General features: G+C 39.9%; 3 protein-coding genes across 3 annotated transcripts; all 3 read right to left on the reverse strand.

The window, feature by feature from the left end:
• Positions 1-1,350: 1,350 nt before the first annotated feature.
• Positions 1,351-3,636, reverse strand: ube2nb (ubiquitin-conjugating enzyme E2Nb). The gene is given in 4 exon segments (NM_001310938.1): positions 1,351-1,499; positions 1,768-1,908; positions 2,001-2,247; positions 3,577-3,636. Coding segments are annotated over 4 exon segments (465 nt in total). The 5' UTR covers positions 3,607-3,636; the 3' UTR covers positions 1,351-1,452.
• A 502-nt stretch (positions 3,637-4,138) lies between these two features.
• mrpl42 (mitochondrial ribosomal protein L42) lies at positions 4,139-5,891 on the reverse strand. Its single transcript, NM_001303895.1, is given in 5 exon segments — positions 4,139-4,241; positions 4,832-4,995; positions 5,302-5,386; positions 5,475-5,532; positions 5,764-5,891. Coding segments are annotated over 5 exon segments (435 nt in total). The 5' UTR covers positions 5,846-5,891; the 3' UTR covers positions 4,139-4,195.
• Positions 5,892-7,202: 1,311 nt separating this feature from the next.
• pwp1 (PWP1 homolog, endonuclein) lies at positions 7,203-11,834 on the reverse strand. Its single transcript, XM_010864201.3, has 15 exons — positions 11,637-11,834; positions 11,449-11,507; positions 11,019-11,206; positions 10,788-10,873; positions 10,352-10,448; positions 10,157-10,264; positions 9,727-9,857; positions 9,557-9,624; positions 9,309-9,405; positions 9,109-9,170; positions 8,884-8,995; positions 8,677-8,767; positions 8,413-8,534; positions 8,191-8,296; positions 7,203-7,829 (listed from the first exon to the last, which is right to left on the reverse strand). Exons 1-15 carry the CDS (start codon positions 11,700-11,702, stop codon positions 7,735-7,737), a joined length of 1,488 nt encoding a protein of 495 aa, XP_010862503.1. The 5' UTR covers positions 11,703-11,834; the 3' UTR covers positions 7,203-7,734.
• Positions 11,835-15,315: the final 3,481 nt, after the last annotated feature.

The raw sequence follows: 15,315 nt of genomic DNA on the forward strand, positions 1-15,315 counted from the left end.
ACGCAATGCTTTTTCTGCCAATAAAGCAATTTGAATTTGGTTAATAGGAAACATTTGGTTTCAAATAAAATAGGGCCAATGAAGTATCAGCTTAACTCTAGATAGGTACGATTGTGTAAATTACCATTAAAACTACCTGTGCTCCCTTCAGATACACAATGCCACACAGATGCACTGAGGTGTTGTCTTACTCAACTTATTTTATTTACAGAAGGAGCCATGTATGCAAATGCACTTTTTTAATACAGACACAAGTAAGACACAATTTTCTACCTTTACCACATGAAGAGTGGACTAACCAAAGACTTGGAAGTTAGTCTCAATCTAAAGGCCAGACGCTTAGATGACAAATCATCCTTGATATTTACTTTCAAATTCCTTGATTCCTTATAAAAAGATAAATAAATTAGAGTGTCATCTGAGTTTCTCCCCTCTTTTCAGATGATGGTTGAAGTGGTGGATGAACTCACAGAAGAGAATCGTGAAAAAGAAAACGGTATGTCATCGTATGGGAAGATGAAAGAAACACCACACACCAGAATATGTAGGTTACATGGGGTAACAAATGAGAGAGAACAAAATAGCATAAACATGTTTACTAAAACATAACATTTACAGATGTTCTCCAGAAATGCCATAAAGCCACAGAAGCCTATGAGGATCTTAGCACTGAAGTGACAATTAAGTGTTCCTTGCCTAGTTGTTGTTTCATACTAGATATGGGTGTGAATTTCCCCCACTCACTCTGCTCACCCAAAAGATACACTACTCAGTAATCAACACAGAGCAGACGTATTTGAACAGTCATGATATAGGCTTGATTAAATACGTGCTTTTAATGAAGTATCACAGGAGAAAAAAAAGACATGAAACAAAAACTGACATACAAAAAAAAAAAATACTCCCCAGAAGGACCTTGTAACTGACACCAAGCATCGCCCAACTCAAGAGTTTCTGCCCAGGGCTTTGGAGCGTACAACATCACCTGACTGAACCAAACATTTTGCGGATTTAGGCATTGCGGCGGCACTACCTCAGCTGACTTGTTTTTAAATGGGTTCTAAATGTGTAGCTGCATTACTCCCTCAAGATTATTGACCTGTGACGGAACTAATGGTTTGGCTGAGGGTTTCGGGGCGATTTCCTATGTTTGTAACCCCTTGGTGGTGCCTTGGTGACCCCATCCTTAGTGGAGAACTAGAAAGCTGCGGTTGGGCATCAGCCTCTGTCCATGTATTTGAGCGGTGAGCCAGGACAAAGACAAAACACATTGTTTACGTGTCATAAAATCACCAGAGGTCTGCAGTAGTCTTGTTTTCTTTTAAATATATTCTTTTCTGTTTTTTTGTTGCTTGCTTTTAACTTGTTTTTATCTAAGACTGTGTCCTTTAAATGCAAATAAAGGAGATCTTCTTGGTTTTGTGTTTACGTCCAGTGGTTGTCTGTTTTCTTCTATACCTCAATGTTGTTTCCAGCATAAAGCCTGGTCCATGTGCGAGCTGCAATGTGAACAGAGAGGGGTTCATACATGTTGAGCATTGTTCTTGGAGAAATATCTTGCTGTGTGTCAATTAATTTGATCTGCAATGTCACTTTAGTAGGTTTAGTAACAGAGCACTACAAGAGCAGCAAGTCATTAGTTCCTTCCCACAGTTGTTTACAACAAAGCTTTAGTCGTATTCAGGAAGGGTTACAAGAGGAAGCAATATAATTTAAATGCCATGGGGTTGAGGAACTGGGTTTGAACATGCCAAACCCAAGACTCACCTGTCTCAATGGCTTGGGCTTCGTTTGATTTCCACTGCTCTGCAACATCGTTAGCAAGTGGGTCATCAGGGTTAGGTGCACTTAATAATGCTTGGATTGATAGCAGCACTGTGCGGATCTGCAAAGCAGGGGACCATTTATCTGTAGGAGAAGGGAAATAGTGGGTGAAAATGAGTCACACTTGGAGGCTGGACATGCTGGGCCAGTGATAATGGTGGACATGGATAACACACCTTTCAAGATGTCCAGGCATATCCTACCAAGCTTGTCCACGTTGGGATGGTAGATTTTGGTCATGAATCGCACTTTGGGTGCTGCCATGGGATACTCCTCTGGCAGAAAGAGTTCAAGTTTAAAGGTGCCACCTTCAAAAGGGGAGTCCTGGGGCCCTGAAATCACCACATGGAAGTAGCGTGCGTTTGCCTCATCAGGCTCAGCCTTTATTCCAGGAACAGGCTCTGCCAGCAAACGCTGAGTTTCCTGAATATGCACAGATGCAGATAAAGAGCATGCACACATACAGGCAAGTTATCAGACGACTATGTTTTGGTGGAGGACGGCCAGTCACCCATCCACACTGGAGGGCGGGTTTAATATTTTCACTCACATCGATAACTTTTATGATCCATACATATAGGAGGTGAGACCTGACCAGATTTGAAGTTGCAAATACTAACTTCTGGTTTTGATCTTGTAGAGAAGAAAAACATGAATATAGTGCCTTTCATTAAGTTATTTTTATTTAATTGAAAAATGTTAATGTAATTTTGTTATTACGTCTGGTGGCGTATGAATTCAGCATGTAGGGGAAATCTAGCTGAGGAGTGATATACTTTTCTAATAGCAATTACCAGTTGGAGTACTATTTCTGGATTTTCCCTATGTGGACATTTTATACTTTTCACTTGGTTACAAAACCAACATAGAAGCTCATAATGACAACACATGCATTGAATGGAACTAGCTGCAACTAGGAAATAGAGCAACTGATCGGCCTACGTTCACTATAACATTCGCTGTCAAGGTATTGCGTATACCGTTAATTGAATGTTTCTAATAACCGGTTGTTCTTTTTGCAGCCACCTTTTAAACAGATGTACTTCTGTGTGTGCTCTGCAGCCACCTACAGAGATGGTGAGCTCATCTTAATCTCAGCCACCTTTTAAACAAATGTACTTCCGCGTGCATGACAAACTACCCCCCAATGTCTGCCAATTCATTTCTGACATAGAATTCAATCAAGACCATCAAAATCTCCTGATCCCGCCCATTAGGCCTAAACACAGTTTAGAAATACCTACACCGGACCCAGCTACTACCAACCAGTTAAATAATGCTATGCACCTTTATACACAGTAAACCACGCAAGAAAATGTGAGAGTTGTAAATACATACTCTGAGGTCCGGAAGTAGTATATCTAGGTAGCTCGTTAACTAGCAATGTGAAATAGCTAGTAGTAGTTGTATGTCTGTAGCTCGCGAACTGCAGCCGAGTGTGATTAATCATAATTGTTTTCAGATCGCTTGCTTGGATTCATAACATGGTTATTTACAATTTATGTACATTGAAACGGTAATAATTTAACCATAAACAGACTGTGAACATACTGTCTGCTCAATTTCAGCGGGAATGGTTCTGAGGGTTTTAAGGCTGAACCTGATACATGGCTAGCTAACTAGGTAACGGAAGTAGCCAGCAAATGCATGGCAATGCACGTGCCTAGTGCCCTAGTACTGTTTTTTCCCGATCTCAAAGGGAACTGATCTAAGTCTTGCTATCTATTCTTCGCATGGAGGTGTTGGAATTACCTTTATAATCCTGCGGGGTAGTCCTGCCATCTTGTTTTACTGTATATATGGATGTTGAATGTTCACTCCTTCGTCGTTAGATTGACGGCGCCGACGCACACGCCTTCCGGTTAGCAGTGTTGGCCTATGGAACGGTTGTATTGTGAATGATGGGAAATGTATTTTGCCTGCCCCTAAAGGCTGCTTTCGAATTTTTTGAGAAAACAATAGAAAAACGAATACACTAAATGTAATTCATTATATTTACATGCATTTGAAAGACAAGGAATTAATTAAAATAGTAAAGTGAACAATTCATTTCTAAATTAATATCCCATTGTTTTGCACAGTTGGAGCCATAGTTTAAGTACAGCTTTCTTTAGCAGCCACAGAATGACATCCATGGCTTGGTGGCATCTGGAGAACAGTGAAGTGGCTATCATGCTGCATTCTTTCCATCATTCATTATGAGAATTGTATGTAAAACATACAGCCTAACCACAAACCAAAATAATGTAAAAGTATATATGTTTTAATTTTTTTATTTGACTGCTTTGGCAAAAAAAACAAAATGCAGATTTCAGATTTGTTAGTTTTATTTCACAACACAAATAGCACAAACATGCATCTCCAGTGAAATCTATCGGTCTTTTGGAGGATTTGTTTTTCTGCGTCGCATATGGTACCTAAGAAAAAAAAGGAAAACCATCAGTTCCATTGTTGTGCAAGAAGTGCTAATTCACAGAACATCTAAAGGTCACAAAAGTTAATTTCAATATGTGATTTATGAAAACAATTTAAGCAGGATTATTAAATGGATTATATTTTGACAATTAATACATAAGCATTGCATTAATTTACAAATTAGAAAGTTAAGGTACTTTTCCCTAGATAATTGTGGTTCTCAAACTTCCCGCCTGTAATGCCCAGCCATATGTATATTCAAACTAGTCTAAAACCGGCACACCGGATTCAACTTTTCAAATAATTATCAAGCCCATGAATATTGAATCCAATTAGCTTGTTCAGCTCTTCTGTGAGGAGAGTTTTGAGAACAGAGTTTTGAAAAAACACTGACATGGGATCATTATATTTGTTCTCTGTGGCACGCATGTACTAATTAAGTGCCATGGAAGCTGAGGACCAATATGGCCACTGTCCTGCTTTGTGCCATCATAACCATAATTTCTCCTCACTGAGCATCTGTTCAGATGGTACACAAAAAAAATATAAAGAATCATTAGAAGTGATTCAATCACAGATGGTATATACTTACTGTCCCACTGGGTACCAGCGGTGCTTTGTGGTGTGAAACATCTTGCTGAGCTCCTCGATGGTGGGTGCCTGTTTGTTCTTCAGCACCTCCCTGCCCAGGTGCGCTTTCAGCACCTGATCGTGCGTCTCAGACGGATTAGTCAGGGGGTCTGGCCGTGGAATGGGCTAATGGGTAAGAAGGGTATACTTCAGTGGTCTATAATGAAACAGTTTGCAATAACGTTTAATCAAGCGCACTGAATAGAAAAAACGGGAAGGAACATACCTGAAAACATCTCATGTAAACCTCTAGTTGATCTCTATTTACGTTTTGTTTGGTCAAAGGAAATACACCCCAGAAAGCTAGATAATGTTGTACAGCCAAACTCACAGGGCTTATATTTTCATTTGCAAATTAATATACAGTATTGAAACACTGTAAATCCTCACCGGCTCCGCTAGAGTTATTGATCCTAAGTTCTAACTTCTTACCTGGGTAAGTTCATAAGGAACATCCTCTGTGGGATGGTAGCACACTATGGTCTTCCCATCAGACGTAACCCCGATTTCCACAGTACTGTATTAACAAGGTCAGAAATTTAACATCAAGTCACCGTAACACACAGTAGAAATTATTGAACGCATCTATAAAGTTAGCTACGTACCAGTTGTCTTCAATGGAAGGTCCACGAATAGTTGACTTGCGCAGGACCGACACAATTCCTGTTATAAAAACATGCGTGGACATTCAGTTATAGTATGACGTCGGGAGTAAAAAATTGCCAAAGTATAGTTATTAGATACAAGTAAGGTGTATCTGCTTAAAAGGCGTGATAGTATGAGCTACCTCTAACAAGCTAGCTAAGGAACTGACAAAATCTGTTCAGCGCATGACATTGTGTTCACAAAACTGTGTTTATAATTCCTATATGGTTTAAAATAGGCAGTACTCACCGGTGCAGTATTTCAGTTGATTAACATTCGAAAACCTTGTAAATAAACACCTAAGCCTGTTTAAATGACCTGTAGTAGCCATGCTCAACCAAAATAACGGAAATGTTACAGGGAAATATATCCGTGTAGGTCCTACGGGGAAATATGCCCGTGTAGATACTTTTCTTCTGTTGTGGAATTTACTTCAGCAGAAATTAATTATGACATCATAAAATTATTCTAAAACTCAGTAACTGCACACTGAGGAACATTAGTAATACAACATGTTGCTCATGGAAGCTCAAGTTATAGCATTGGTCTTAACCTCAATATAATGGCAGCTGAAAATGTAAAGGGTTATAGATGTGACCTCTTACTGGAACCCTCTCAGTACACCACCGTGCCGCCACCAGTGGAAGAAGGGAAGCCAAAGTTATCAGGGAAACTTCAACCAGAGGATTTTAACCCATTCACCCAGTCTCCTTTATCAGAACAGACCATCCATGATGTTCTTGTTGACTGGCTGCGAAACAAACCACTATCTTCAACAGCTGCAGCCAAAGGAATGGTCATCACTAACGTAGCCCATGAGGTTGTATATTGTTACAAGCTGGAAACATTCACAGAACACAGGTCTTTGTCCTTAAGGTTTGAACCGCTCTGCAAAGCTCCCGAAGCAACAGCATCTCCAACAACGGCAGAATTAAAGGAGCCACAACCCTGGAAGGTGCCTGTGACCCCAGCCAAGATGTTCCACAACCAGGTATTTAATTACAGACTCAACTACACAAACCGAGTGACCGGTTGCTCATACTGCCAAGAGCAGAAGTGGGTTATGTGCAAGGCATGCAGGGCTTCTACTAGGGTGCGCTGCCCGGTGTGCCGCGCGCACGGCCGGTTCACCAAAAAGCCCTGCAGAGCGTGCAAGGACAAGAAGATGGTAACATGCATGTCCTGCATGGCCCTGGGCCGGGTTTGCTGCGAGATGTGCCTGGGAGTGGGTCAGCTGTGCTACTTCAAAGAGCTGCGGGTGGACTTTCAATGTCATGTCACAAGGTACCTTCTGGGTCTCCCGGGTGGTATCCCAGAGGACAGGATATGCCATGCCGTAGGGGAGATCCTCTATGCCGGCTCGGGCCAAAAGGTGCAACCTATTAGCACGTTCCCTGTGGAAGAAATCAACGCAGCCTCGCTGCGAATGGTGCAGGCGTCCCAATCCAACAGGCACCAATGCTGCGTCGTTCAACAAAGGCACCTACTCCGGGCAGTGCCTGTGAGTCGTGTCCAGTATCGCTGGAGGGACACCTCCGGGAGTGTGTTTATTTATGGAAGTGACCATTCTGTCTACTGGCCAGACTACCCCAAGCGAAGAATATTTCTTGGTTGCCACTGGCAATAAGACTGATGTTCCTCACTGGAGAAAGCTTCTTAAATAAATCTTGACCATGAGTATGACCGGAAAGTATCAGATTTACTATATTTTCTAGAAATGCACTATATTTCGGCACAAGCTGGTCTGACATGTTTCCTGATTTGTCTTTCAGGATGTTTGAACAGGTATTTTGTATTTGGCATTTCTCTTTGATCAAATGCAGAAATGTTACTCAGATTAAAAAATAAAAATAGTACCAATCTCAGGCAAAGTTCAGCAAATTGATAGACTTATCATTGATAAACACTGTGTGATGGTAATTTCTAAAGTCAATTTCCCTAACAACTGTTGATCAAAATTTTTATATATTGAACTATTTTGACTCATACATTGAGTGATACTGACTTCCCTCATCACAGACTTTCTGGCACTCAAAAATAATATTGTGGCACTTTCATTTCACAAGAACAAATGTTTGCATTGAACAGAGACAGTCCATATACAGTTGTGGAAATGTTCTTAGTGTCTCCTGTTGAAAGAAACTGCTTGATGTGTGGATATTTCTATAGGAGTCCAAGGAGCCGCTTTAAGTTGAATGGAAGTTGGTCCCAAGTGGCTCATTAGGAAAGCTCCATGTCTGCTGTTGAGGTGCTGCTGGATGCCACAGGAGCTGTGTTAGCCACTAACCGTTCTCGATTGCCAAACACCTCAGCGACTGGAGACAGATCATCAACAGATAGAATGCACATGTCAAACACAACATTTTGATAACTACTTCATACAGATAAATCACTTAAATAACAGGATAGACAAATAGGAAACCCAAAAAGAGCATCACATTTTTGGTTTTCTCCAAATCCAAATCGGATTGTAGACATTCTTCTTATACTCTACATACAGATTCCAGCAATTTCCTGGAGAAAACCACGAAATGTATTAACATTTCAGAGAGCTTTGCAACCTTACACTTTTTACTCCACTACCAACCTGTAAATATAATTGGCTTTATATGATAAGCTTGGCTTGATAGAGGCTTGATACCCCAACATGCGTAAAACAGAAAATCGCCACTGTACCTGCTGCAACGTCACTTATGTCCCAAACCCGCAGGCCATCCTTCTGTCCTCCAAAGGCATACACAAAGGGTAAGTCAGGGCAGCAAGCTGCACAAAACAACACCCCCTAAAAATAGAAAGACAGCCTCTTACCATGACACCCACACTTACCGCACAAATTAAAATATGTTGGATCTCATACCAACAACACAGCAAGTCTCATCTACAAAGAAATGTCTTTACCATTTTCATGTCCCGGGTGTGAACCAGATTAGGCTTGTTCCCTAAGATGTCCCAAATCTTAACTTGTTTGTCTGCGGACGAGGTAACCAAGCAACCCCGGATCTGGCTGCTAAGATCCAAGCCTACAGGAAAAAAGACAACTGACATTTACTGACAATTGTGTGTATCAGTAAACACATCCATTGTTTTGAAAACTGTAAAAACAAAAAGGTTAGGTTGGACTAGAGGAAGTAGGGACACAAACTGGCCTATAGCCACACCCACCTGAAACTTCTCCGTCATGTGCCCTTAGAGTAAACACTGGCTTGTCTGAACGTGCATCCAAACAGTAAACAAAGCCGTCCTCAGTGCTCGCCTGAAACACAACCAAACCAAAGTTCGGAAAAAGGAATGCACACCAGGTATTTTCCATGTCAAAGCTTTCCAAATTGCTTGCAATGCCATGTGCAGTGACGTCATAGGGGAGGTTACCAGAAAGTTGCAGGGTGAGAAGTGGTTCCAGGTGACCCTTTCTACCTGCCCACTAAACCTCCATGTGCGATGACTACTGTCCGGGCTGCGACAGTCATACAGGATTGCCGACCTTGCCAGAGAAGGATGATGCAGGAAGAGTGGTTGGTTTTGCACATTCTCAAGACCTCAACTCCTTTATATTTATTTGATAATGTTAGATTAACGTTAACAGATTTTACATACTTATCAAATGATCCTGATATCAGTGTCTGAGCTTCAAACGGGTGGAACATCAATGTCTGAACCTACATTTTAAACGTTTTTATTATATTTTTATGTAAGCAAATAAAGATTAAATTGTAATTCAATAACCACATCGTATATTTTATTGAAATGTCTCCGGCCGATTGTGAAGCCAGGAACAGACTACTGGATACACGTACCTTGTCAGTGTGCCTGCGCAGTGTTGTGGCCGGCTTTCCCTGTGCCAGATCCCACAGGATCACCGTTTCGTCAGCTGACCCACTGGCCAAGACGTTCCTGTGGAAAAGGGAGGCAGCACACAAAACCCGGCATAAAGGCTGTGGTTATTTGTGACTGCGTAGGTCAGTGGCACTGGGATTTAGTCGTTCAAATGACATGAGTGGATAGGTCTGCAACTAGGATTATTGGGTATTCCACTATGACTCACCGAACCAGTTTGTTCCAGGACAGGTCCAGTACAGCATCTGTGTGACCTTCAACTGGCTCTGCTGCAGCCTACAAATTCAAACTGCACATTAGACCTCTGGCTATAGTGAGAAATGTGTATGTATATCATAAAAGCTCAAACTAGTGAATGAAGTCCTCGTTGTAATTTACCTTCTTGCTTTTCTTTTTCTTCTTGGAGGCCTTCTTGCTCCCCAGGGAGAAGGCAGGCTCTAGGCAGTCCACCACATCCAGGTCCCACACGTCAATTTGGGGTGTCATGTTGCCAAGAGCAGCATAATTGCCTGTAAAGATGGGGTAGATGTTGGGTGCAAAAAAACATGTTATAAAATTAGCAAACACACAGAATTAAGTGTCCAGCTGGGGCTGAACTCGATTAAGGCCTGACACTTTATCAAACACAAGGCAACTGTTAGTTGTCTGTAGCTCAGCAAATAGAGCAAGGTTCGGGCAGCACTGTGAAAGTGGGATTTGATTAACTTCCGAACCCATGTTTCATCTAGAAAATGTAAAAATGCATGATTTCAAATAGCTTTGGACCAAAGATGCTAAATTGCAGACACTGCAAAGGAAATGGGCTCACCTGTGCCTTCTGGACTAGGGTCAAAGTTGAGCCACTCCACACAAAGTGGATAGGCAGGTAGGAGAATGTCATGATGAACATAGAGGGATTCCTCCTCTGCATTATATACTGTGTAAAGGCAAATAAAAAACACATTTTTTAAAATCTAAGCTGAGACAGAGTAAAATTGCCATAAATCAAAGGCCTTTAAGTCACCATGAATTTCCAGGTTGCAGCTGTCCTTCTCTGTTCGGCCAGAAATTATGAGGTTATCATTTGGCTTGATCTGAAAGTCCTCTCGCTCATACTGATCCTGGAGACACAAGAAAATACAACATCATGTGGATGCTGTTTGGACCTTTTTGACACCAGACCATAATATATTTAAAAAATACTTCCCTTGCTTTGGTGTGCCACTAGGCAAAATACACAGGTTTCCTTTAGTAAGGAAATGATACTGAATGAAAGTTTCATGAGTAAAACTTGAATTATAAGTCATGATTATAGCGCAGAATAAATATTTAGAAAAAGTTAGATACATAGCTGCAACAAAGCCTGATTTCATACAGTACATCACCAGAATTTAAGTGGCAGTTTTTGTTGTGCTGCAAACCTTCAAGCTGACATATTTTTACACCAGTCCTTCACTCACTGTGTCTTTAATGGTGATATATGGATCCTCTTCATTGTTGCTGAACACTGTGAGGCCAGCAAGACTGTCACCAAGGTTGGCAGTCACTGTGCCAGGACAAAAAGGGCAACCATAAGAGAGTGTTTTTGGCAATAAAACAGCGACTTACAGATTCCCCTTGGCATAATCGCATTATAAACATCATGCATTTGAAAGAGACAGATTTGCTGAGGATTCAGCAAGCATATTTACCTGAATCTTCCTCGTCATATCTATCTAAACCATACTCTGCTAGTAAATCTTCTTCCTCCCGACCTGCTTCATTTTCATCCTGCTCTGGCTCTAGTCCTTGAACAGCTTCTGTCTCATCACTCTGCTCCTGGCTGCTGGCCATGCCTTCGTCGACTTCATTATCATCATCATCATCCCCTATGTGTCCACTGAACAAGGACACATTTACATTTAAGTTGTTTAACAATAGGGTGTGCATTACTTTTCATCCTACCCCCCACCCCCGAGCCCACAACACAGGCACAATACTAATTGAGCTACGCATGACCCCGACCCCCCCACCTCACCGCAAGATTTCCTTCACTGACTGTTTACATTTCAGTAAGATGTCTCAGTTCTTACACACTTTAGGACATTTCAAGACATATCGTAAAAAGAATAATCTACCAACCCTGCTTGTTCTTTTGCCTCTGTTATGATACGTTGCAACTCTTCTTTGCTTAACTCCACCTTTAACAAAATGTACCAAAAGGTTAAAAACAAGCTGGTGTAATTCCTAAGTATTCAATTACTCTGCTATATCTTGTTGACATATTGGCCACCTATTGAACTAGTTAGCGAGCTAACTACAGTATTTACCTTATCTGGTGTTTCTTTTGCAACTCCTCGCTTAACCCATCCAATACACGTAACTTGAGAACTCATTATCGACTAACGAATAGTTTACTAGTACCAACAACACTTAGTGTAATGTACAACCGTAAAACGTATGCAATAGAGAGAAAAATACAAACATGTCACGAATCACATGTGAATTTGGGTCCTAGACAAGCTGTGCCGCAGACTGATGACGTACCCTAGTGTTTAAACCCATTGGTTCAAACTTCAACCCCTACCTTGAAACAAGTGGGAGAGAAACTAGTTGTGAAAAGAACCTTTCTAAATGTGAACTGATGTCCGTCAAAGAATGTAATTTGTCACAAATTTGTAATGTTCAAATTAGAGATCAGGTATCATATTTAGGTATTATTATAACAAAAAATGAACTAGAAAGATGCTCTGTTCATTTTAATCCACTAATTGAGAGTACACAGAAAAAACTTTATATGTGGCTGCAGCGAGATCTGTCATTAAAGGGAAGAATTTTACTAGCCAAAGCCAAAGCTGAGGGCTTGTCAAGGCTTTCTTTGAGTGTTGACACCGCCATTCTTAAAAAAATGGACACCATGCTCCTCAGCTTTGTCTGGAAGAATAAAACTCATTTTGTCAGAAAATCTGTACTTATGAACACCATTGAGAAGGGGGGGTTACATTTTCTTGATTTTACTACTTTAAACCACACCTTTAAAATAAATTGGATAAAAAACGTTATCAATAAGCCTGCATCTATCTGGAATTTGATCCCTAATGTAATTTTTTCCAAACTAGGGGGTTTAAAATTCTTATTAGCCTGTAATTATAGCATAATAAAATTCCCTGTTAAATTATCCCTTTTTCATAGGCAAATGTTATTAGCTTGGTCCCTCATCTTTAAACACAATTTTACTCCTCACTCTTATGTAATTTGGAATAATAAGGACCTACTGTATAAACATAAATCTATTTTCTTTGATAATTGGGTTAGTAATGGAATTATTTTTGTGTCTCAAAATGGTTCAATTTGTAATTATTCTGAGTTCTTGGTAAAGCATGGTATTCCTGTTACTCCAAAATAATTTGCCATCGTGGCTGATGCAGTGCCACATGGAGTTATCATGCTTTATAAAGGATTTTCTTTTTCATCTGTTTGTCACTCAGTAGATCTGTGTCAGACATTTGTAGGTAAACAATGCCTTTCTTCATCTAAATCCAAAAACAATAAGAAAATTTGAGTCTTGTTTCAGGAGGAGTCTGTTTCTGTGCCATATGTAATTTCTTATTGGAATGGTTTTGTTAGTGATATTCCGTGGAAAAAAGTTTGGACATTACCTCACAAATACCTGATAACTAAAACGAGAGAAATCACCTTTAAACTACTTCATAGGTTTTACCCAGATAAGTGCTTCCTCAGAAGACTTAAGAATGACATTGATACCCTCTGTTCTTTCTGTTCAGAGAAACCTGAGACCACTTCACATTTATTTTGGACCTGCTCTTTCACAGTTATATTTTGGTGTGACATTTGTGATTTTATCATTTGTTATGTAAATCCTAATTTTGATTTTACATATAGAAATGTAATTTTTGGTTTTCATGAATATGAAAAGAAAAGTGATATTTATTTTATAAACCTTATTTTTCTGTTAGCTAAATATCACATTCACAAATCTAAATTTTCTAAATGCACTCTTCTTTTTTTGAGATTTAAACGTGAATTGAAAATGTACTTTGAGTCTATTGAGTTCTCTAAAAATGTAAAAGCTATAAGAAAAATGGCTGTGTTTAAGGACTTGGCACTTATTCTGGATTGAAAGACTGAAGGAACTTAGTCTGGACTGAGGGAATCTGGAGGTTGTAATGACAATGACAATGGTTGTTGTTAATGTTTTTTTGTTCTGTTTTTTGTTTTGTTTATCTTCTACAAGCATTTAAAAAAAACATTTTTTTTTTAAAATAGTTGTGAAAATTAACCCTCTTCCATCTTGTTCCGCAAATCCCAATCCAACCCCTACACCCTACACACTTGCTAGGCGTTTCCTTCGTGGTGACATGCTGCTCACGTAACTCCAAGGTTGACTTCCACAGAGTGGCTAGGATTTTAATAAAAGCATGAATTTAAGGATGCACTTGTGCCTTAAGTTATGCAGTTCATGGTCTACTTTGAAGTAATAAAATGACCAAGAAATTATAATGTACAAATCCCTCCTATGAATTTAAATTATATAAACCTCATTAAAATTAGAACGTTTCATGTAGGAGGTGTTTTGTGTCAAGTCACAAAAGGCTGCATCTCAACGCACCTGCTGGAAGGGGCCACTGGACGGTCTAATTAGCATGTACGGGAAAAGGCAGGGCAGCGGGGGATATTTTGGAGGGGGGAATTTGGGATTTAGCCGCTCCTAAACGCCCTCCATTGTCACATATATGATTGATAAAGGGAATCATTTGCAAGACACACTTGAATCATAAAATTCCTGTTGTGAAAGTGGCGCAGTTGAGCCAAATCTGGTCCCCGAAAATTGTATAGTATGTCTTGTGATTGATTATATTTTCTCCTGCCATAAAAACCAATGCTTGGCCAGATTTATAATGACATGGTGCATTATGGGATTTCATTTTGCTCATAGTATTGTTGAACACTCTTTGAAAGAAGCCCCAATTAGCTCTATTTAGCTCCCACTCATTTTTACTGCCTCACTTTTGAGCAACTTGTGCAAATGGTGGAGCAAGTAAATGGAGGCTGAAAAGGGGCACATTTGGGATTTATTAATGCATTATCACTAATAATAATAATATAATTATTATTATATTCAGCATGGCTTGGAACACTGCTCATCCAATCAACATTCAGGATGGCATTGTATAACAGACTGGATCAATGTAATAAAACCTTAAGTCATGTGTTGTTTTCCAGCTCTCAAAATGTTCAATCTGAACAGTCTGTTTTTTGTGATAGAGATTTCAGCGTGAAAGGCCAGAGCCTGCATAAAATCTAAATGTATTTGTTCCACGCATCTTTAACCAGTGTAGCGTAACAATGAAATGCTTACTGACAGGACCTTTTCTGAAACTGTTAGCTGAGGTAAATAGCATATAATACACTGCATGCACAATTATTAAGTGAGTATTCTGATCATATCATTATTTCTATGCACATTTTCCAACTCCAAACCATATAAACTTGAATGCTCATTGGATTGAATCATTTTCAGGTGATATGTATTTGTGTAATGAGGCAGGGTGTGGCAACAGTGAATAACACCTTATATCAAGGTGTGCCTAATTATTCGGCAGCTTGGTGGCCTCAGGTAATATGGGCCAAAAAAAAAAACTGATGTAACTGACAATGAAAAGTCAAACATTGTACAATGCTTCTCAGACAGATGCAACACTCTTGAAATAGCTTAACTATTGAGGCGTGACCACGGGACAATCAAAGGTTTTGTTGCAAATAGTCAACTGGGGTGCAAAAAATGCATGGAGAAAAATAGACGCAAATTAACTGAAAAAGACTTAGAAAAGAACGATAGAAAGAACTTCAAACAGTGGTACAGGAAGAAGTCCTCAGCATTAAAGAAGGCCATTATCTTCATGCAGGACAACGCTCCATCACATGCATCCAAGTATTCCACTGTTGGCCAGCAAGCAAGGGCCTCAAAGATGGCAGAATAATGACCTG

The sequence above is a fragment of the Esox lucius genome, chromosome 23 (genome assembly GCF_011004845.1).
Source record: "Esox lucius isolate fEsoLuc1 chromosome 23, fEsoLuc1.pri, whole genome shotgun sequence".
NCBI classification, from domain to species: Eukaryota; Metazoa; Chordata; class Actinopteri; order Esociformes; family Esocidae; genus Esox; species Esox lucius.

Excerpts from the sequence above, each read along its gene's own strand:
- pwp1 (XM_010864201.3), bottom strand. The coding sequence starts at position 11,702 with ATGAGTTCTCAAGTTACGTGTATTGGATGGGTTAAGCGAGGAGTTGCA. Across the intron at positions 10,449-10,787 it reads ATATCACCATTAAAGACACA|GATCAGTATGAGCGAGAGGA; the intron begins GTGAGTGAAGGA and ends TTGTGTCTCCAG. Across the intron at positions 8,297-8,412 it reads ACACCCGGGACATGAAAATG|GGGGTGTTGTTTTGTGCAGC; the intron begins GTAAAGACATTT and ends TTCTATTTTTAG.